Source organism: Helobdella robusta (genome assembly GCF_000326865.2).
Source record: "Helobdella robusta unplaced genomic scaffold HELROscaffold_43, whole genome shotgun sequence".
NCBI classification, from domain to species: Eukaryota; Metazoa; Annelida; class Clitellata; order Rhynchobdellida; family Glossiphoniidae; genus Helobdella; species Helobdella robusta.
In genome coordinates, this window is record NW_008705028.1 from 1422634 (window position 1) to 1444626 (window position 21993).

Genomic DNA, 21993 nt, shown 5'->3' on the forward strand with positions numbered 1-21993 from the left:
ATTATGATTTTTTGGCATGTCTGGTGCAATCACAATCGGTTTATCAGCTTCTTTAATTTTAATTGGTGCATAAATGAGGTTTTTCGTGAAAGTTTCGTGTCATATTTTCATTATAAACGCATCCTTAATTGATTTTACTAAAAATTAAAAGATAAATAAATAAAATGCTAATAAAATTATTTTGTCACATAACAAATTAGTTTCAGGTTAACACACATCGTTGCTAGTGTTGCTAGTGAATATCATTTAGTGATATTAAATCAACATTTTTATAGCTCATTTTTTTTATTTTGAAAAAATTAACTGAAACATTAAGATTCAACAAATTTTTTTAAAATGCTATTAAATTTTATAAACATGTTGCTAAAAGGTAGTATTAAATTATAATAAAAAAATTAACTTTTTAAAATTGTAAATTCGACTCATAAGTCATTTAATTTTGATTTTAAATCGAAACGACAAACTCAATATGATGGCATCATTATGTTACAAACTTATATATTTCCACAAAGTTCATCTCGTTTATTTAATATTTGCCACTTGTCTTCTACAACGAAAACAATGATTCAATGTATTCCGCAACAACAACACAACAGCAATTGTTCATATACGAAGGGTGTATGTTTGTTGTCTGAAACAAATTTTTTTTTGGAACATCCATCAGTTGTGATATGTTGTGATGTTGTGTGTGTGTGTGTGTGTGTGTGTGTGTGTGTGTGTGTGTGTGTGTGTGTGTGTGTGATTAGGTTATTATTCAAGAACCCTACGCTTTGTACCAAATTTTTTTTTTGTTGAAAACATTCATTGAAGCGTTCTTCGTTCATCTTCAAAGGATTTTTTCCAGTTCTTTCAAATATTTAATATTATTGATATCATAATATTATAATATAATAATATAATTATGACGATGACGACGATGTTGATAATGATTCGCTACGATGATCGTGCCAATGATCAGGGTAATAATGATGACGACGATGGTAATGATGATGAGGATGGAGCCAATTGACATTGAACTTGTTCATGGTCCACATTTTGCTGTTTGGCCGAGTTTGAAATCTGGCAACTATTAAAGTTAATTTGTTTTTTAGTTTGTAATGGTAGTAGAAGTAGTAGTAGTAGCAGCAACAGCAGCAGCAGCAGCAGCAGTAGTGGTAGTAGCAGTGACTTCTCTAGAAGAAATTTACTGTGGGGGCTTAAATTTGTTAAAAATAAACTACTTTCTTTTATATACATTTTACTATTTTTTAACTAATTTTATTCATAAGACCGGTGAAATAATGTTTAACATGATTTCATTGTTGTGAGGAGGCTGAAAAAGTTGTTCTCAGTCCAAATTTTTACAATTTTGTGTGAGACCCAGGCGAGATTTTTCCCATTTAAAAGTACAGCATATGTACATCCTCTTTGACTTTTAAGGAGATGAAAATTGTTACAACTTGGCTCTTTCGTATTTGTTGCCAGTAAATTAAACGACATTATGAAACAAATAAAGAGGGATAATTATTTTTTGAAATATAAAAAGTGAAAAATGAACTCGGAAAAATGTAACTAGAGTCACAAAGAATACTCAAATAGTCAAACTTGACCAGCGAGAAGCAGTTCACCCATTCCTTTTTATGATAGTAATTGTAAAACGTTAATATAACAGATGAATTGATACATGTCTTGTTTATGTCCATTCGTGTTCAACACACTGCGCATAAGTTTGTATAAGCAACTTCAAATTAACATACAAGATTTAGTTGATCTGGTATTCAAATACATCTCTATTGTATATACGAACAAACGTTTTACGACGTAATTGAATGTATCATTGCGAGATACGTGTAAAAATGGATTTTTTTTTAAATCAATCTACATGTAAGAAACACGGCTACAGACATTCTATTGTTGTTTCATGCTTTGCTAATCAAAAACTAATTACGGTTTCTATTTTTTAGAAGGCCGTATAGTTTGTTAAACATGTTAATTAATGAAGTTCTCATTTCACCATGAATGAAATGGCGAAAGAAAACTACTACAGCAGAGGGAAATAAACATTTTACAGCATGGGCAGGTACTGAACCATTTCAATGCGATCCAATTTATAATGTTGCCTCGATTATCTTACGCCTGGCAAGCTCTAATGTAACTCAACATTCATGCATTTGATTGTGTTTATAAAAAATTTAAGTGTGTATGTATTTGTGCGTGTATGTGTGTGTATGTATGTAGGTATTTATGTATGTGTGTGTATCTATGTATAAATGTATGTATATGTGTGTGTTTGTGTTAGGGATGCACCGGATTTAGGTTTTTCAAATCCGGCCGGGGCCGGACTTGGCCGGATTTAAAATTCAAAAACCGGCCGGGGCCGGATTTTAGTTACTATTTTACATACGTTAGAAAAAATACTCACATTTACGGTTATCTACATGTTGAACACCAAAAAATAACACAAAGCATAAAGTACTGATTGTTTTTTATTAAAAAAATTCCAGTGTACAAAAAAAGTTTATTATTTCACATGTAAATAGTTAAATAAGAGAAGCATTGTATTTTAAGAATATCAGCTTCTCAGCGTTGTCAGGGAGCAGTCTTGTGCGATGCTCAGTGATGATGTCTCCAGCCGTGCTAAACAATCTTTCGGATGGTACACTTGTTGGTGGAGGTGCTAGGTAAACTTGTGCAACCTTTGATATGGTTGGATACTTAGTAGTGTTAAACTTCCACCATGTAGCTGGGTCTTCCTGTCGCTGTAACAATGGTTCTCCCAAGAAAGTTGAGAGTTCATCACTGATGCTAACTTGAAGTGATCTGTTGTTAGAAATACTCATTACTTCATTTTCCAACATATCTTCGAAACAGTTCCACAATTTTGAAGATGATTCATCAACACGTCTTTTTTTTGTTGGCTTTTGGGATTGCACATGGGATTGCTGAATTGCAATGTAGACTCTAATTCTTTGTTATTTTGAGGTAACAATTTAGTGGCAGCAAGCACAACTCCTGCCTTCGCTTCGGTACAAGCTGTATCGTTCAAGAAGCGGATCTTAAACCTTGGATCAAGCATTGTGGCTACACTGTAAACTCGGTCATTTATAATGTTTTGGAACCTGGTGTTGATAGCATTCAGCAGTGTGGCCTTCATTGTTTTAATGCCAGCATCTCGACTTTCTTTTTCCAAAGCTAATACCAAAAGATACACCATTGGAATAACCAAAGATATAGATGCTGATGATGAGCTAACTTCTCTGGTAACCTCCTCGAATGGTTCCAAAACCGCAGCAACATTTCAGCAACAGACCATTGATTTGGTGACAAATTAGTAACAGATTCATTTTCAGCACAGTACAATGTTATTGCTCGACGTTGCTCTAACAGTCGCTGCACCATGAAGAATGTTGAATTCCACCTTGTGGGGAGGTCCTGAATTAACTGGTGTTTTGGCAGATTTAAATCCGCTTGCAAATTGTGCAAACGATCCGTGGCTGATGACGAGTGTTTGAAATGGCCTACTAATTTATGTCCAACTTTCAGGAGATCACTAACACCACGTTGACTTAATATACCATCGTTGATACAGAGTTGAACCATGTGGGCAAAACAAGGTGCACTTTTAATGTTTCCATTTCGGAAATATTTGGTAATATTTGCCGCATTGTCTTGCAAAACTAAATGACATTTGTTTCGTAGAATGTTCCAATTTTCGAGTGACCTATCAAACGCTGACAGTAGATTTGCTGCTGTGTGTTGACCTGAATATTTTACACACTGCAAAACATAACTTTGGCGTTCGAACGTAGGAGTTAACCAATGGGCTGTCAATCCCAAATATGACTCCGTTGTTGTCTGCTGTCCATGTATCTGTTGTAAACGCAAGGCTCAATGCTCCAGCTACCTTCTCCTTCAGTGATGAAGATGCTTTTTCAAAAAGATCAGGAATTACACGTTCGGTGAAATACTTTCGAGAAGGCATGCTGTACCTTCTCTCCAAGGTTTTCACCAAATTGATAAATCCTGATTTTTTGACGACCTGGTAAGGCTCCATATCTATCGCTATCATTTTAGCAATCGCCACATGGATACGCTTAGCATTGTCATTGTTTATATCCCAAGGTTTTTGTTTGTCAAATGCTTCTCTAATCTTTGGCTGGGTGGGCTGGATTGATACATTTCCTAGCAAACTCGCATCACTGTCATTTGAAGTGGCATCTTCGCATTCTACGGCTACTGCAATCGAAGACTTTAAACTGTTCATATTATCATACTGAAGTGGATGCTTTGACCTTAGATTAGTAATCAAAGAAGACGTTGAGAAACTTTTGGGGTTATCAGGCTTACCCCGCGACAATACTGCATTGCGTTCCTTACAAACTGCCTTGGATTTATCGTTTGTTTTAACGTCAAAAAACGCCCATACTCCGGATTTTTTTTCAGCCATTTTTATAAAGTTCACCAATAATAAAAAATGCTTAATAAATATATTGTTCTTAAATTATGCGCTTTATAGCTGCATCATCGTCATATACTATTATATATAAGTGCACAATTTCTTGTACACAAAGATCAGCTTATAATTTATGCATAACCCATGTTATAGCACAAAGAAAATTGTCCAGCTCACTTCACAATTAGTGATGTTGTTATTATGTGTCACGTATGCTTAGCCTTTAACTTATTGACATAAAATTAATCGAATTCAATAAAATTTTTTTTTTCAATTTATAAAATTTTTAAATGTTGATAGACGCTTAAATCCGGCCCTAAATCCGGTCACCAAATCCGGCCGGGGCCGGATTTGGCCGAATTTGAAAAAAAGGCCGGATTTTGGCCGGGGCCGGGGCCGAACTTCGGTGCATCCCTAGTTTGTGTATGTATGCATGAATGTATTTGTCTTAATTGTTATTTTTGGGAAGCAAATAACATTTTGTTTCGTTTCGTTTCATATTATGTGTGTGTGTGTGTATGTATGTGTGTGTGTGTGTGTGTGTGTGTGTGTGTGTGTGTGTGTGTGTGTGTGTGTGTGTGTAAAGTGATTATACAATGCGTAGTTATACACGGCATATTATTATCATTTATTATTCAAATAGACAGACCGTCCTTTATAAAGTCCTTGTTGTTTTGTTTTAAGATGATGATTTTTTGATTTTTTATATAAAATTGTCGTCATCATCACCACCATCATCATCATCTCATCATTACTATTAACATCATCATCATCATTACTAACAACATCATCATCGTCATCAACGCCTCGACCACGTTTCATTCCCATATTGTTTCAATTCGTAGTTAGGCCTTCTGATACCACCATCACGTGGTTTTGAAATTAATTACTACCACCATTACTTTGTGTCATCATCGTCATCCCCATCACCGTCACACAACAATCCTACCCTACAATCCCAACCCCATCACCGCCCCACAACCAGCTATGTGATAAAGTACATGTCGAGGTTCTTGGTGGAGTTCAACAAGTCCTATAGAAGCAAGAGTAAGTTCACCGTCTGTTGGACCATGCTGAGAGGCAACTATCTTGTCGAGCTCTATCTCTTCATTAAGGTCAGTGTACTAGGATGGTAGCAGCAGCAGCAGCAGTAGTAATAGTTGTAGTAGTAGTAGTAGTAATAGTAGTAGTAGTAGTAGTAATTGCAGTAGTAGTAGTAGTAGTAGTAGTAGTAGTAGTAGTAGTAATAGTAGTAGTAATAGTAGTAGTAATAGTTAGTAGTAGTAATAGTAGTAATGGTAGTAGTAGTAATAGTAGTAGTAATAGTAGTAGTAGTAGTAGTAGTAGTAGTAGTAGTAGTAGCAGCAAGAGCAGAAGCAAAGATAGTGATAGCAATGATAGTAATGAATGAACCAAGCAGTCAAGCACCAACAACCGCTGCAGGCCATGTACATAGCGAACGTGTTGGGGCAGTTGTTCCTGTTGAACGCCTTTCTGGGCAACGAGTACCACTTGTACGGGATCGACGTCCTGAAGAGGCTGCTGGCCAATCAACCCTGGACCACCTCGCACAGGTTTCCTAGGGTCACCATCTGCGATTTCCACATCCGGTTCGTTTGATTGTGGATGTTCGTTTGTTTGATTGATTGATTGATTGAGTAATAAATCGTCGTCCTCCGTCGGAAAACTTTTCAAAAAAAGTTGGCTGGCTGGCTGACTGACAGACTGGCTGGCTGACTGATTGATTGATTGATTGATTGTTTGCTTGTTTGTTTATTTTCTTGTTTGTTTGTTTGTACGCAGATTTGTTTGAAATTGTTTATTGTTTAGTAATCATTTGTATTCAAAATAAATGCATGAATGAATAAATAAACCAATGGATTGATGAATGAATGAGTGAAAAAACGAAAGAATGGATGGATGAATGATTGCATGTCCTTGTGAGATTGTGTTTGTCAATTAAGATATACATAAGTCTGCACGTTCATGTTCATTAACATACAGTTCTGTTCGTGTATAAACGGAAGCCAATCTATTTCCAATCAGAGAACGTTGCATTAATTTAAAAGTATATAAATAACTTAATGAAAGTTCTCACATGTTGCCGAGGTTCATGTATATAAAAGTGTATGTGTATGTTGGGATAGATCTGTGCTTATTTGTTTGTTTGTTTGCTTGTTTATTTGCTTGTTTGTTTGTTTGTTTGCATGTTTGATTGTTTTTTCGTTCGTTTGTTCAGACCATAAGAACTGTTCCATGTTTTTATAGTGTATTCTTTCATCATCATTCATTTGATCTATAGACCTTTAATTACCATGATTATAATTGTAAAGTTGATGATTACCATGATTGTAATCGTAATGTTGATGATTACCATGATTGTAATTGTAAGGTTGATGATTGCCATGATTGTAATCGTAATGTTGATGATTACCATGATTGTAATCGTAATGTTGATGATTACCATGATTGTAATCGTAATGTTGATGATTACCATGATTGTAATCGTAATGTTGATGATTACCATAATAGTGCTAATGATGAGAAAGATGATGGTGGCAAAGATTCTGACGACGACAACGATGTTGATGATTACCATGATTGTGATGATTTGATGGTTATCTGTGTTGCTATACTTTGGTGATGAAGTTGATAGTTGTACGTTCATCGCCTAGTGATGACCTAGCTTTCAAATTAAATTTGGTACCAGTATATTATGACAGAAAACAATTGCAATGTAAGTGGCGTATTGCTATCCGCACCGATCACAAAATTACACAGCCACTTATATTGGTGGTATCTGTCTATGCGTTTTATATGTCTATGTTATCTTGATATATATCTATTTATATTTATTGTTTGTTAACTAGCTCTTTTATATATCCGTAATCTATCTATGCCATCTATCTAGGTTATATATCTGTTATATCTATGTTATCTATCTTTGTCGTGCATTTCTATTTCTATGTTGTCTATCAATCTTTTTTATCTATGTTATTTACTTATGTTTTAATTATTTATTTATCTATGTTATCTGTGTTATCTATTGCATTAACGTTATTTTTATTTTGTTTACAAAACTGTGCTATCTTTCTATGTTACACATGTGTTGCTATCTATGTTATTTATTTCGTCTATCTATGTTATATTTATGTTATCTATGTCATTTATTTATCTATGTTATGTATCTTTTATCTATGCTATTTATTTTATCTATCTGTGTTGTTTATCTGTTATCAATGTTATCCATGCTATCTGTGTTATCTATGCTAGCTGTGTTATCTGTGTTATCTATGCTATCTATCTATGTTAACATTCACGAAAGAAAATCACTCTGAGTTTGAAATTGCCTGGAAAATTGAAACAAAACAAAAAACTTAATTAACGTGACGAAACATTTTATGGAAAGCTACGTAGAAGGATGTGATTTAGAAATACAAGAAAGAACAGTTAAAAAACTCAATGAAAACTGAAATACGCTGAAAAATAATAGCTTTCAAATTAAATTTGGTACCAGCATATTATGACAGAAAACAATTGCAATGTAAGTGGGGTGTTGCTATCAATAGAAAATAAAAAAAAACACGCGCACACACACACGCACGCACGCACACACAAATACACAGAAATAAAATACGATATATAAATCTAAATCTAAAATATAATATACAGTATTACAATATTGCTAGAATGTATAACAAGTAATGCGAAATGATATGTAAAATAATTAAATATACTGAAAATATAATATAACTTAGAATAATTTTAAAAAATAAAAGTATGAAACTAATTACACTGGCACACCTCGCAGAATGCTGGGCAACTCACACAGACACACGATCCAGTGTGCCCTACCGATGAACCTCTTCTACGAAATCATCTTTATCTTCTTCTGGTTCTGGTTCGTGTTCGTGGCCATCAGTACCATCTGTAGTCTGCTCATCTGGTTGTTCACCTCTCTATTTTACTCCTATCAGGTTGGCCTTCTTTGTTTTGTACTGTTGGTGTAGTGGTGTTGATGTTATTGTTGCTGTCCTCGTGTTGATGTCTTCCTTTTGTTGATGTTGTTGTCAGTGTGTTGTTGTTGTTGTAGTTTTTATATGGATGGTTGTTGTTATGTTGCTGTTTTTTATGTATATACAATGGTAGAGTCGTTTGTTGTTTAACTCCTATCAGGTTGGTCTTCGCTTCGTTTTGATGTTGTGGTGTTGATTGTGTTTTTGTTGTTGTTCTGAACAAAATGTTGTTGTTATGGAGGAGATGTTGTTGTTGTGGAGGAGATGTTGTTGTTATGGAGAGATGTTGTTGCTATGGAGGAGTTGTTGTTGTTGTTATTGACTTTTTGGATGTCGGTCGTTGTTGTTAATGTTTTTGTTCTTCAGGCAGTTAATGAGATGGTTTGGCGGTTTTCGTGTTTTCGACTGTTTTTTTTAGAAAAGTATAAAATATAGTTTAGCAAACGTTGATGTTATATATTTTAGATAATGAATGAATGAATAAATGAATAAATGAATGAGTGAATGAGTGAGTGAGTGAATGAATGAATGAATTAATTAATTAATTGATTAATTAATTAATTAATTGATTTATTAATTCAATTTATTTTTGATTTATTAATTTAATTAATGATTGATTGATTGAAATAGACTGTGACAGTAACGAAAAAATTTGACGTGGCAAACATTTTTACAATATTTAATAATAATTGAATGTTTTTAATTAAAAGTATAATTAATTTTATATTATTATTAAGTTTTTAATTAAAAGTATAATTAATATTATATTAAGTTTTTAATTAAAAGTCTAATTAATATCATATTAATATTAAGTTTTTCAATTAAAAGTATAATTAATACCATATTAATATTAAGTTTTTCAATTAAAAGTATAACTAATATCATATTAATATTAAGTTTTTGAATTAAAAGTGTAATTAATACCATATTAATATAAGTTTTCAATTAAAAGTATAATTAATATTATATTTGTGAAAAATAACTTCTACAGGAGGCCTACATCCGACAACGTTTATTGGCCATGAACAAAATCAGCAAGAGTCAGCGGGGTCAAGTTAGGTACGTCCTTGAGAATGATGACGTCAATACTATCGTTATCATTACTGTCATTGCTGCCGCTGAATGCTATCGTTATCGTCACTACTATCATTAATAACGGTATCATCAGTATCCCTTATATCATCGTAAAATCCTGATGATCGTCATCACTGAGGAATGACGTCACAGCTTCCGTAGCCGTCAAAACAACCTTTCCCAGCACATCCTACTTTACGCCTTTTAAAACAAATGCACTCATTGCCAAACTTGAGATTTTATTTTAGTTAATTTAGTTGTCTTTCCTTCTCCGATCGGTGAATTAAAACGAAATAATTTTTGGCTTGTTGGCAATAAAAGTCTTCCATTATTATTTGGCTAATAGTAACATTTTTTTGTTATTTATAATTGTATACGTCCAGCCGAATTCTAGTCGGTTTTCGAGGCTCTTGAAATGAATTATCTTCCACTTTTTTTCTCGAACTTAGGACTGGTTGTTTGTCTGGTAATTTAGTTTGAATTTCAAAAGTTGGTTAAATTTATTCAGGCCTCAAAATTATTCTTTCATTAATTGTTTGAAACTCGGATATTACTTTTTGGTCATCTCCAATATTAACACAAATTATAAATATGTGATGCATTTGAAACTTTGTTAGAGAAATCATTCTATGAGATATAATTAAACAAGTTTAAACCACCAGCAGCATTCATCAAACAAACATGAACAAACTTTGAACTTGACCTTGAACTTGACCTTAATTTCAACCACAAGGTCGTTCGTGACAGAGCACCTCAGAAGAGATGGCTGCTTCATCACTCGATTGGTAGCCAAGAACTCGAGTGACCTCATCGCATCCCAACTTCTTTCCGGTCTGTGGGAGTACTACCTGGACTCCGTCACGAACAAGGAATCTTCAAAGAGGAGAGACAGCACGTCGAGTGGGAGCGGCGGGGAAGGGAGGGCGGAGCACAACAGGAGGATGCAACAGGAAGAGGAAACAGTCATCAAGAGAGTCAAAAGTTAAAAGAGGGGGTTGTCTTTAAAAGAAATTAATCATTCATATACAAGCTTTATTTTCAGGTGCTCAATAAAATCGCCTCACTATATTCAATAATAGTGGACCGATTTATCTTATTTTGAACACTATTGATTTTTAAACGGTTGTTTAGCGTTATAGTTTAGTAAATTTTAATACTGAACCACGATGAAATATGTGAGGTGGACCAGCGTCGTCATGAGCTATCATCTGAGGAATTTGAACATTTAAAAAAAGTTTTTCGCATTTACATGTTAACCATTAATTCCATTGTAAATTGTTTACTTTTTGTTATACAATTTTCCATTACGAGCATTTATGGGAATTCTTACCACACCACACCACACCATAACCTTTTCGTATGGAAACATGCGCTTTCATGTACACACACACCCTATTCAGCGCAACACAATTGTAGGTAAGCACATTTCTTTACCACACTAACTTACATCTGCAATCATGAACGCACACCAACGAGAACGAAAAAACAGAAATGTAAACCTGGTACCTACTGAGAAAATGAAATTAATGTTTAACTCACAAACTCGAACCAATGCAACACCAAAAGCCTTTAAAAGTATTCCTTCATCCATAATTTGTTTTACTGTTTTTCAATAATATTGTTTTTTATTTAAAAGTGCGTATAATACATTTCATATGCAAAAAGAACACTTCCTACAAACGTTAATGTTCATATACAGCGCCTACACTATACTATGTGTTGTTCAGCATTATCTTAAAAATGAATACTTGCACGTACGTTGTTAATATTCGTACGTAATTAACACTCATTTATGTTTCGAATTATTTTATTTCTTTTTTAAATTATTTTAAATATTATAGAAGAAAACGTTCTGGAATTTAAAGTAATCATGTAAATGTAGCAAACAATCATTTTTTATTTGTCATTATATTCACTAGGTGCCTTCACTGTTTTACCGATAATTTGCAGCCAATAATGAAGTTAACATCTATCGCTTACATATACATAATGTCAACTTCTCAGCGAGTTTTTTTTATTTGTATAGAAATTGACATTTCACACAGCAATTCAAACAATTTGAGATTTTGCAAATAAATTTGACGATAAAAATTTTATTTTATAGATTGCTAGTCAGCAAGGTGTGTGACATTATTAGCATTGACATAAATACAAACAACCGCACACTCGGTTGGCTATCTGGAAAAATGAAATACAACAAACAATCTTTCCTTTTTGTTCAATAAAGCGAAGCATTTATAAACTATTTTCAGGGGCCGAACGTTTTCATTTAGATCTATGTAAATATAATCAAATGACGTCATACAACGCGTTGCTATCGAATTTGAATACAATTCTGAAAACATCGTTTATTTTGTTTATACTGTATTTTAACTTTATACATTCTTCAAGTTATTTTTAAGGAATTTTCAAACATTCGCGTTTAAAAACATCAAACTACTGGAACAGTCAGGTTTTCTAGCAAGAAAGATGAAGCTTGCCTCACGATCTATACCAAGTGTCGTTACGACGACGTGTCCAGCAAATTTGGACGTGGAAGAGGACAGGAGAGCTATCAGAGTAAAATTTTACAGAAATGGTGACAGATATTACAGTGGGATTGAATTTCCAATATCTTCCCTTCGCTATCGAAACTTCGGAACTTTGATTCGAGACCTGAACACTTCAGTATTTTGCGACCAAAAACGTTTACCTCACGGAGTTAGGTATATATTTGCTCTCGACGGAACAAAAATCAATTCCATTCACGACATGATTGATGGCGGAAGTTACGTATGTAGCAGCACAAACCGTTTGATTCCCATGGACTACGTGCGAGATACTTTCAACCCTGTCTGGAAAACGACAACTCACAATTGCGACTACTTGCCAACAAAGCCTCTCGTGGTTAAAGACAAGCATCCGATACGATCATACTCCTTGCTTACGAATACCTCGGTTTTGAGATCAAAATCCCTTCTAAAGAAGCACTCTTACAGAACGGTAATTATAATTAAAAACGGTCCGATCAAGCCCAGGAAAATGTTCAAATGGACATTTTGCTTGGATCCGTTACCATCCTTCAACCAAGTTATTGAAGAATTATGCACTTTATTGAACTTGAAGAACATCACCCATCTATGTAATACTGAAGGAATAGAAATGACAACAGTTTCCGAAATGCTGAAAGTAGTTACGGCGTTTATAGTCTTCACAAATGAAATTATAGACGAAACAGAATATCTTCTAACTAATCAAGAGCTAACGTTAATAAATATGCTCAAAGAAGGCAAGTCCATGGGTTACATCTCTGAAGCGACAAGTAGTCTGGAAGGTACGGCCAACTGTAAAAAGCCCTGGCAGAAACTCAACGACCTTTACGAGATTGGCAACCAAATAAGTTCAGGAAATTTCGCAACAGTAAGGTTGTGTAGAAATAAAAACACGAATGTTTATTCGGCGGTAAAAAGAATAGATATGCAAGAAAATTCAGACGATATGATAAAAGTGAAAAAAGAGGTTGAAATTTTGAAAAAGATGAACCATGCAAACATCATCAAATTAGTAGAAGAGTTTGAGATGAATGGATATTTCTACCTTGTCATGGAATTAATAACCGATGGAGATATCATCAGTACGATAATGAATTCAAAGTACTATTCAGAACAGGATGTCAGCGGTATGGTACACAACGTCATGTCAGGCATCCTATATTTGCATTCTATCAACATAGTACATAGAGATATTAAAATGGAAAATGTTCTTGTGCAAAAAAATAGAAACGGTCTTAAAAAGCTGAAAATTTGTGATTTTGGCCTAGCAACGATAATAGCAAACAACGAAATCCTCAAAACCGTTTGCGGCACACCAAACTACATGGCTCCTGAAATCATACTCCAGGTGGGATACGGAAACAAGGTGGACGTTTGGTCCGTAGGCATCTTCATGTACATCCTCCTCTATGGATCGCCTCCATTTCATTCACGAAGCAACGACTTCAATAAAATTTTTGAAAACGTGATCGTTGGGAAGTACGACTTGAATAGCACTACATGGGAAAGCGTTTCTGAAGAAGCCAAAACATTGATCACCATGCTACTGGAACCGAATCCAACAAATCGCATGACCGCGGAAGAAGCCCTCAGTTATCCCTGGGTCTCCAAAGATCAGTTTGCCAGAAATATAAACTTGAGGCCCACAATAGGAAACAAATTACAGAAATATTACCGGAATTCTGCGTACGTCATGAAGAAAGGAAACAACGTACTAGCCAATACAGCCTTAGACAAGGAATCAAATTACTTTGAAAAAGCACAAAATGAAACTGGCGGGGCAGAAGTTGAAGCTGAAACAGAAGAAAACTGATCAACAATTTAATTATAAACTACATTATTTTCGGAATATACATTTTTATATTGCAATATGTGATTTTCATAAGACCTTAGACAAATTTATTTTGTATACAATATACAATACAATCGCTTTTTAATAAACAAACAAATGTGCCATAACAACAATTGATCAAATAACTAAAATTAAAAACAAATGCAACTTGATTGAAAGAGACTCACAATTGCGCGTTTTATTACAAAAAACTAACTTTACAATTTTTAAACAACTTTTACTGTTCGAAACAAATTATTTTTTTAAATTTAAAAATAGAAAATAATTGAGATAGCGTTTGTTGAAAAGCAACAGAGCCACAACGTGGGTGGGAAAAATAAATTTCAAAACGTGGAGCAGTTCAAATTCAAGTAACCATTTTTTAAAAAAAATTCAATTCGCTCACAAATCTCGCAAAACGTAAACGAGTCTTAAAAAATATTGTAAAATAAGGCACTAAAAAAATACATTTAAACGCTTACATTTAGTTTTTGTATATTCAAAATTAATATCTTACACGACAAAGGCTGATAAAGAAAACATTAATCGAGTGTGATAAATAGATTCATTCACATAGAGGCAGCACGAAATTGATCAAAAATTAAAAAAGCAAATGCAACTTGATTAAAAGAAACTCACAATTGCGCGTTTTATTACAGAAAACTAACTTTAAAATTATTAAACCTCTTATCTGTCATCAAGAACCCAAATTGTGATTGTTGGAATAAATAGATTAAATGTTGCTAGTTCAGAATTGGCGCGAGAAGTTGGATGGATGGATAGATGGATGGATGGATGGATGGATAGATAGATAGATAGATAGATAGACAGACAGACAGACAGACAGTTAGAGAGAGAGGATAAAAATAAAAATGATCACGCGCGTAAATAAATAAATTCAATATAAGAAATATATATAAAAATATAAACTAGGCAAACAAAAATGATTCATATAACAGACAATCTAAAATAATTGAATCATAACAAAATACAAAAATGTATAAGAAACGTACGAACGCATACAAATGTTCATGTACTGTATGTACAAGTGTACATGTATTATACATGCGTGCATTGTATAAAAACGCGCTCTCAACAGTGAGCCAACTAGTTAAGATCAAGTTCAAGTCGATAATACTACCGAAATAAGTCTTCATAAATTCACTCAAAAGAATCACTTCAAAACAAACAAAAAAAATAAACGAACGAGTATTTTCGAAGGCAGAAGATGAAATGTTGACTGAATGAAACAACAACGAATCAAGCCTTTTATGGCCACAACTCCCTACCAACCATCAAATATAAGATGGATGAACAAACTGGTCGTGAAACACAAATTTTGGAAAAATGTATTAATAAAACTGATCAAAAACTTACCATTACAATGAAAAAAATGAAAGATTCGTAAAACAAATCCTATGCTAAAAATTTCACAATTTCATGACGTAAGCATCAGGTGGTGAGAAGGAAAACTAGAAATATATAGACAAAATTGTACGTACAGCGATCATCGTCATCATCATCCTCACAACATTACCACCATCATCATCACAACAGCACTACCATTATCATTGTCATCGTCTTCATCTTCATCTTCATCATTTTAACCATCATCTCAATTGTCATTGTCGTCATCTTAATCATCACCATCGCAACATAATCGTTTTGTGAATGAATTCAGCCAGAATCCCAAAATATTGAAAATTTAAATTAAATTCAATAGCAATTGAAATACAAAAGAACCATGATACAACAAGGAAAGAAAAGGATTTTGGAGAGATAGAAGAATACCATCGGCCTCAACAGTCCCTCAAGGGATTACAGAGGATCATTGAATGAATGAATGAATGATACAACAAATTAAGTACACGCATTTTAAGCTATAGATTTGAATAACGAATTAATACTTTGTATATATATATATATTTCAAAAATTCAACACTACTTTCAACATTGTTCAACTTTTTTATATTTCTTTTTAATTTATTAATTTCAGAGAAATTAGACATTTTATTGCTTTTAAAAAATTTTTATTAAATAAATTTGCAAATAGCTATTTCGAGTTATAAATAATTTCTTCAATTGATGAAAGATCGTTAAATGAAATCAACTTCATCAAAGAACGCCATCGAGACCATTGTTTTCAACGAATTAAGAAAAAACTTAGCAATTTATATCGCGGACCAGTTTTGTTGCCACAACACCAAGATCATTTCCTTAATCTTAGTAGCCATTAGTTGACAATAGATGAAAAACAATTTTTGAACCTCGGCTTAAATTGTCACCTCATAAAAAACAAACCACAAATAAATAAACATATTGAGATTGAGATGTTGATAAATGAAATTTGGAAATAAGAACAATTATGAAATGTGAAAGTAAATCAACAATTAGCCAATGAATTATTAAGTAAATCTAACAAAAGACGAAATTCGTGTAATAGCAAATTGTTGACGAACGAAATTTTATTTATAACTCGAAATAGCTATTTGCAAATTTATTTAATAAAAATTTTTTATAAAACAATAAAATGTCTAATTTCTCTAAAATTAATAAATTAAAAAGAAATATAAAAAAGTTGAACAATGTTGAAAGTTATAAAAAAGTTGAACAATGTTGAAAGTAGTGTTGAATTTTTGAAATGTTGCGTTAACAACAGTCTGTTACCAAAATATATATATATATATATATATATATATATATATATATATATATATATATATATATATATATATATATACAATGTCTACACACACACACATACACACGCACGTACGCACACACCCACACACACAGGACCTTTTTAATTCGAATGAATGAAAAAAAATTGTACAATATGACTTTCCGTACGAATGAATGTTCGAAGGAAAATATTCTCAAATAGCAAAATCATATAAATATTAATAATAAAGCAATAATAATAATGATAATAACAACAATAGTTTAAATAATAATTATAATAATAATAATAACAGTTATAATTATTATCACTGTTGTAAAAAAATTCAATGACAAACGACATGATCGGAGAACGATTTAAGAAGAAAAGTAATTGAATAATTGAATGCTAGGGTGGTTTACAAATAAATTAGGTAAATAATTAATTAGTTAATCAATTGCTTACTTTAATTAATTAATTAATTAATTAATTAATTAATGAACATATAAGGCACGAGACTCTGTGAGGTAAGTAGGTGCATATGGATATAAGATAAATATAAAATTGTCACCACGACTAAATAATTAACCAATCAATCAATCAATCAATCAATCAATCAATCAATCAATCAATCAATCAATCAATCAATCAATCAATCAATCAATCAATCAATCAATCAATCAATCAATCAATCAATCAATCAATCAATCAATCAATCAATCAATCAATCAATCAATCAATCAATCAATCAATCAATCAATCAATCAATCAATCAATCAATCAATCAATCAATCAATCAATCAATCAATCAATCAATCAATCAATCAATCAATAAACCAACCAACCAACCAACCAATCAATCAATCAACAAATCAATCCATATTTCAATCGATCGATCGATCGATCAATCAATCATCAACAAACCAGCCACCAATCAACTATCTCAAAACGTGGTTTCATTTTCTTTCCTCCTTAAATTCTTCATCCAAATATCATCATCACGCACATTTCTATTTTCCCCATTGTAATAATTACTAGTGTAATTTAATTTATTACTATTATTATTATTTAATTTATTTTTAGTGTCGTTGTTGTTGTTGTTACTATTGTTATTATCGTTAAGAACATTGTCAGTAAACAGTTTGTAATGTAGTTGAGTGATTGCTATGTTGTTGTTGTTGTTGATGTTGTTGTTGTTGATGGTATTAAAGTTGTTAATTCTCTCAACATTGTTGCTGTTGTTGACGTCTTTGTAAACGTTGTCGATGTTTTTGTTGTTGTTGTTGATGTTGATGTCGTTGTTGTGAATGTTGTTGTTGTGGATTTTGTAGTTGTTGTTGTGGATTTTGTTGTTGATGTTGTTGTGGATTTCGCGGTTAAAAACATTGTTGTTGTAACATCTGTGATGGCTATTGTGATGGCTGAAGAAATTGGAGGAATGGTTGATGTTGTTGCAGTCATTGTTGTAGTTGCTATTGCTGTTGTTGTTGTTAGTACTGATGACATTATTGTTGACGTTTTTAACCTCGTTAATAGAATTGTTGTTGTTGTTGTTGCAATCAAACTTGTAAGGAGTGGATGGAATTCTGTTGTTGGTTCCATCAACATTGAAGAGTTGTAATCTGTTTGCCGCATGTTCACTAGTCGTCTGATCTTGTTGAGAAGTGTCCTTCACGACACTGGCAACAAAATGTGTGTTGCCATTTCGTTTCGCAGCATCAATCTGACACTTACGAATGGCATTAATGCCATCAACGGATGACTTTTCGTCAGGCACATGTTGAGATTATTTCCAACAAGACCGCCACTCTTCACAACAGGCTCTACAACACTGCCAACGACTGCGATGTTGTCAACATTGTTGGGAACATTTGCATCAGTGTTGGAAGTGTTTGCAATATTTTTCGCAACTTTCCTCCTTCTCTGCCAGTACTTCTTGGCAATCCCTCTCTGCTTGGCGTTGTGGAAGTTGATGTTGCAGCTGACATCAACATGAACCGATTGATCGAGTGTTGGTGCTGGTAATGATTTAGTTGTTGAAGTTGTTGGTGTTGTTGTTGCGACGGTTGTAGCTAATGTTGACGCTGGCACTGTTGCGTGGCTAGACGTTGTTGCTGCAACTGCTGTTGCCAGACATGTCTGCATCTTCGATCCGGAAAATGAACTGCTTGCAGGTTTGTTATTTGTTGGAGCTAGTGTTGCCGATGTTGATGAAGATGTTGAAACTGTTGTTAGTGCGGTTAAAAATGTTGTTGATAGCACGTGTGTTGTTGTTGTTGATACTAATGTAGTTGTTGTTACTAATGGTGCATGAAATAATTGTTGTCCACTTAATCCCCAACACATGTTGTTGAACGCCGGTTGCATGTTGTCGTTGTTGCTGTTTAAGTTGTTGTTGTTAAAGATGTTATAATTAATGTGGTTATTGTTGTTAGCAGGGGGAAGAAAATTTGATTCCTCAAGACAGTTGTAATTTCCGTCATGATGGAACTTGCGAGTGTTGTTGATGTTGTCACTGTTGTTGTTGTCGGCTACATAAATGTCGTTGTTGTTGTTGTTGTTGTTGTTGGCAACATAAACGTTCTTGTTGTATTTTCCAGTTGTGTTGCTGAATTGGATCGGATGTTGTGAAGGATTTTGGTTATAGAATTGTTGACAATGATGCTGTTGCAATAGGGGATGATGATGATGTTGTTGCTGTTGTTGTGGCTGATAATGTTGTAGTAGCTTGTTGCCAGTGCAGTTGATGTGGCTACTGCCGTCGTTGTGGTTGTTGTTAGTGGTGTTTATTGGTTGGTGGTGGTGAAGGTAACCACGCGTCACTACCAGGTCATCATCATCATCAGCATCAACCTTGACGTCATCATCGACGTCATCATCACCATCGTCACCACAATTCTCGACAGCATCTTCACCATCTTCAATATCGACACCAGCTCCGCCAAAATAATTATCACCATCATCACCACATCTGCCATCAACTCTATCCTTAGCGCGATGACAGCAGCTACGATGATGATGTTGATGATGAAGATTATGACGGTGATGATGACGAAGATGATGATCATTATTAAGCTGTGCAAAATTCGCAACGTCATTTTGATCAGCTGGATTCATGAAACCACTAACTTCTTCTTTCTCTCCGCCATCATCACCATCATCATCATCGTCATCATCACCATCATCATCATCGTCATCATCACCATCATCACAATCGTCATCATCATTATCATCCTCAACTCCACCGTGAATGCAATCATCATCATCATCATCAACATCATTAACATGTTGATGGCAACTCAATTCTTCGTTATCCCCACGACAACCACCACCACCACCATCATCAACCACAACACCGACCACATAGTTGCCGGCTGCAGCACATCTTTTACCACCACCACCGCCACAACTACCACAACCACTTCCAACAGCACCGACACCGACAACTTCATTGACGACAGAAAGACTTGGACGTGATTGGCCAACCTGCCAGCCAATCAGAGCCCTCCTTACGTCTGACCTTCCAAAACAAAAGTAGATAAACATGAAAGCGGACATTAGAATGGACAGACACAAGTAGCCAATCTTGTAGAGAAGTCTGTAGTTGAACTTGTGTGAGGAGAGTTTCGGCGTGTGTGGCAGAACGGACAACATGGCGAAGCACCAGATGACGCAGAAGAGGAAGAGGAGGGCGGAGCATCCACACAATTGGCTGCACGCGCTGTACATCTCGCCGAATCCTCGAACCTCATTGGTCGTGAGGATAGTCGATTGGATGGTTGATTGGTCGGTTGTTGAAGGATTCACTGAGTGATTGGATGGGCAGAGAGTTGCTTGGTTGAGTGATTTGTTAGATAGGCGGTTGATGGGACGGGATGGGAATGATGGGATGTTGCTGGTGTGCATGTTGCTAACGTTCACGTTCAAGTTATGCTCACTGACTGGCTTGCTTCCCACATCATTATTGTTATTATTATTATTGTTATTATTGTTATTATTATTATTATTATTAATGTTATTATTATTATTAACACCAGTGCGAGCGTTGAAGACATTGTCACTGTCAGAACGATGCAGCGTGTGGGAGGAGCCTATCAGCTTGCTGCAACTTCCGGCAACGTCGTCACGTGAGCTACTCACCCGGACGTCACGTGAGTTATTACTCATCCCGACGCCACAAGCAGCATGACGTCGGTGATGACCGCAACGGTGGTGGCCACAATGGCGACGGCGGTTGGACGATAAGGAGAGTGAGTAGCGTGTTGATGATGATGACGGGCATTTCATCTCCTTCATTCTATAACTGTTTGCTTCGAGTTCATCATCATCGTCGTCATCATCATCACCATCGTCATTATCATCATCGTTATAATCATCTGGGACGAGATTGTTGTCATTATCATAACAGTAGCAATCACAATCATCACTGTCCTCGTCATCATCATCATCATCACCGCCGGCGTCATTCTGCTTGCCGTACTTCCTGATGAGTATGGACGACCTAATGAAGATGATGAGGTTGATGATGATGATGGTGAGGGCCGGGAGGAACATCATCAGCAGGGAAGCGCTCTTGTTCAAGAAACAACTGCGTGATGATGAAGATGACGGCAACGGTGGTGGTGATGGTGGTGAAGGTGATTATGACGATAAAAATTATGGAGATGATGATGGTGGTGATGATGAAAATGGTGATAAAGATGATGGTAGTGATGATGAAAGTGATGATGATGATGGTGGTGATGATGAAAATGGTGAGGATGACGATAAGAATGTTGGAAGTCATTTATGCCTAGTTATCGTCAGCATCATCAGCACCATAAGCATCATCATCAGCACCGCACTCATTGGATATGTCAACAATGACAAACTAACATGGTTCGTCTGATGCGAACATCACTACCACCATCACCATGATGGTGATGATGATGATTCCAATTGATGGCCGACGCTACCCCGCAAAGAATGAGACCAACTCCCCAGCCAAGCAGGTAAATTCCCAGGATTGGTTTCACTTTCGATTTGCGCCGCTGGTCGAACGTGATTGGTGACGGGAAGATGATGTGGTTGATGTTGTGGGCGGTCCGTGTGGTCAGTGTGGTCGCCGCCGAGGTGGTGGTGGTGGACATGATGGTGTGGTTCAGTTGGCTGCATGGGTTGGTGGGTCAGGGTTGGTCCGTCGATGGATGGTTGGATGGATGGATGAAGTGATGCGATGGTGCATGAAGCAATGGATGAGTGGATAAATGAATGATCAAATAGATCTATGAATAAATATTAATTAGGCTGGATTAATAAACGAATTATTGTATGGATAGAAGAATTGGTGCATAGATGGATGGATTGATGAGTTAATAACAGATGAATAAATAAATCGATAGTCCAAAAATTTTCTAATAACCAAATCTTTGTGGGAAAACAAAGCGTTATTTTGTTATCAATCATCGTCA

The 21993-nt window shown here is 34.8% G+C and overlaps 4 protein-coding genes across 4 annotated transcripts in view; 2 read left to right on the forward strand and 2 right to left on the reverse strand.

Annotated features, from left to right (window-relative positions):
* Positions 1 to 2522: 2522 nt before the first annotated feature.
* On the reverse strand, positions 2523 to 2738 carry HELRODRAFT_153198 (hypothetical protein; the record flags this gene model as incomplete). The annotated part of the gene is made up of 1 exon (XM_009025805.1): positions 2523 to 2738. A coding segment is annotated over one exon (216 nt), but the record flags the coding sequence as incomplete, so codon positions are not given.
* Positions 2739 to 5430: 2692 nt separating this feature from the next.
* Positions 5431 to 11730, forward strand: HELRODRAFT_114074 (hypothetical protein; the record flags this gene model as incomplete). The annotated part of the gene is made up of 7 exons (XM_009025806.1): positions 5431 to 5547; positions 5876 to 6042; positions 8244 to 8409; positions 9440 to 9507; positions 10256 to 10673; positions 10697 to 10834; positions 10856 to 11730. The coding sequence occupies 5 exons, from the start codon at positions 5434 to 5436 to the stop codon at positions 10506 to 10508; spliced, it is 768 nt and encodes a 255-aa protein (XP_009024054.1). The 3' UTR covers positions 10509 to 10673; positions 10697 to 10834; positions 10856 to 11730.
* A 1137-nt stretch (positions 11731 to 12867) lies between these two features.
* On the forward strand, positions 12868 to 13824 carry HELRODRAFT_141692 (hypothetical protein; the record flags this gene model as incomplete). Its single annotated transcript, XM_009025807.1, has 1 exon — positions 12868 to 13824. A coding segment is annotated over one exon (957 nt), but the record flags the coding sequence as incomplete, so codon positions are not given.
* Positions 13825 to 17486: 3662 nt separating this feature from the next.
* The window catches only part of HELRODRAFT_177663 (hypothetical protein), a gene marked incomplete at both ends in the record, with an annotated part of 9798 nt that continues 5291 nt past the window's right edge, over positions 17487 to 21993 (reverse strand). The window contains 5 exons of the mRNA XM_009025808.1: positions 17487 to 18212; positions 18278 to 19550; positions 20064 to 20290; positions 20459 to 21131; positions 21419 to 21691. Coding sequence (XP_009024056.1) covers positions 17487 to 18212; positions 18278 to 19550; positions 20064 to 20290; positions 20459 to 21131; positions 21419 to 21691 — 3172 coding nt within the window. The remainder of the gene's footprint in view (positions 18213 to 18277; positions 19551 to 20063; positions 20291 to 20458; positions 21132 to 21418; positions 21692 to 21993) is intronic.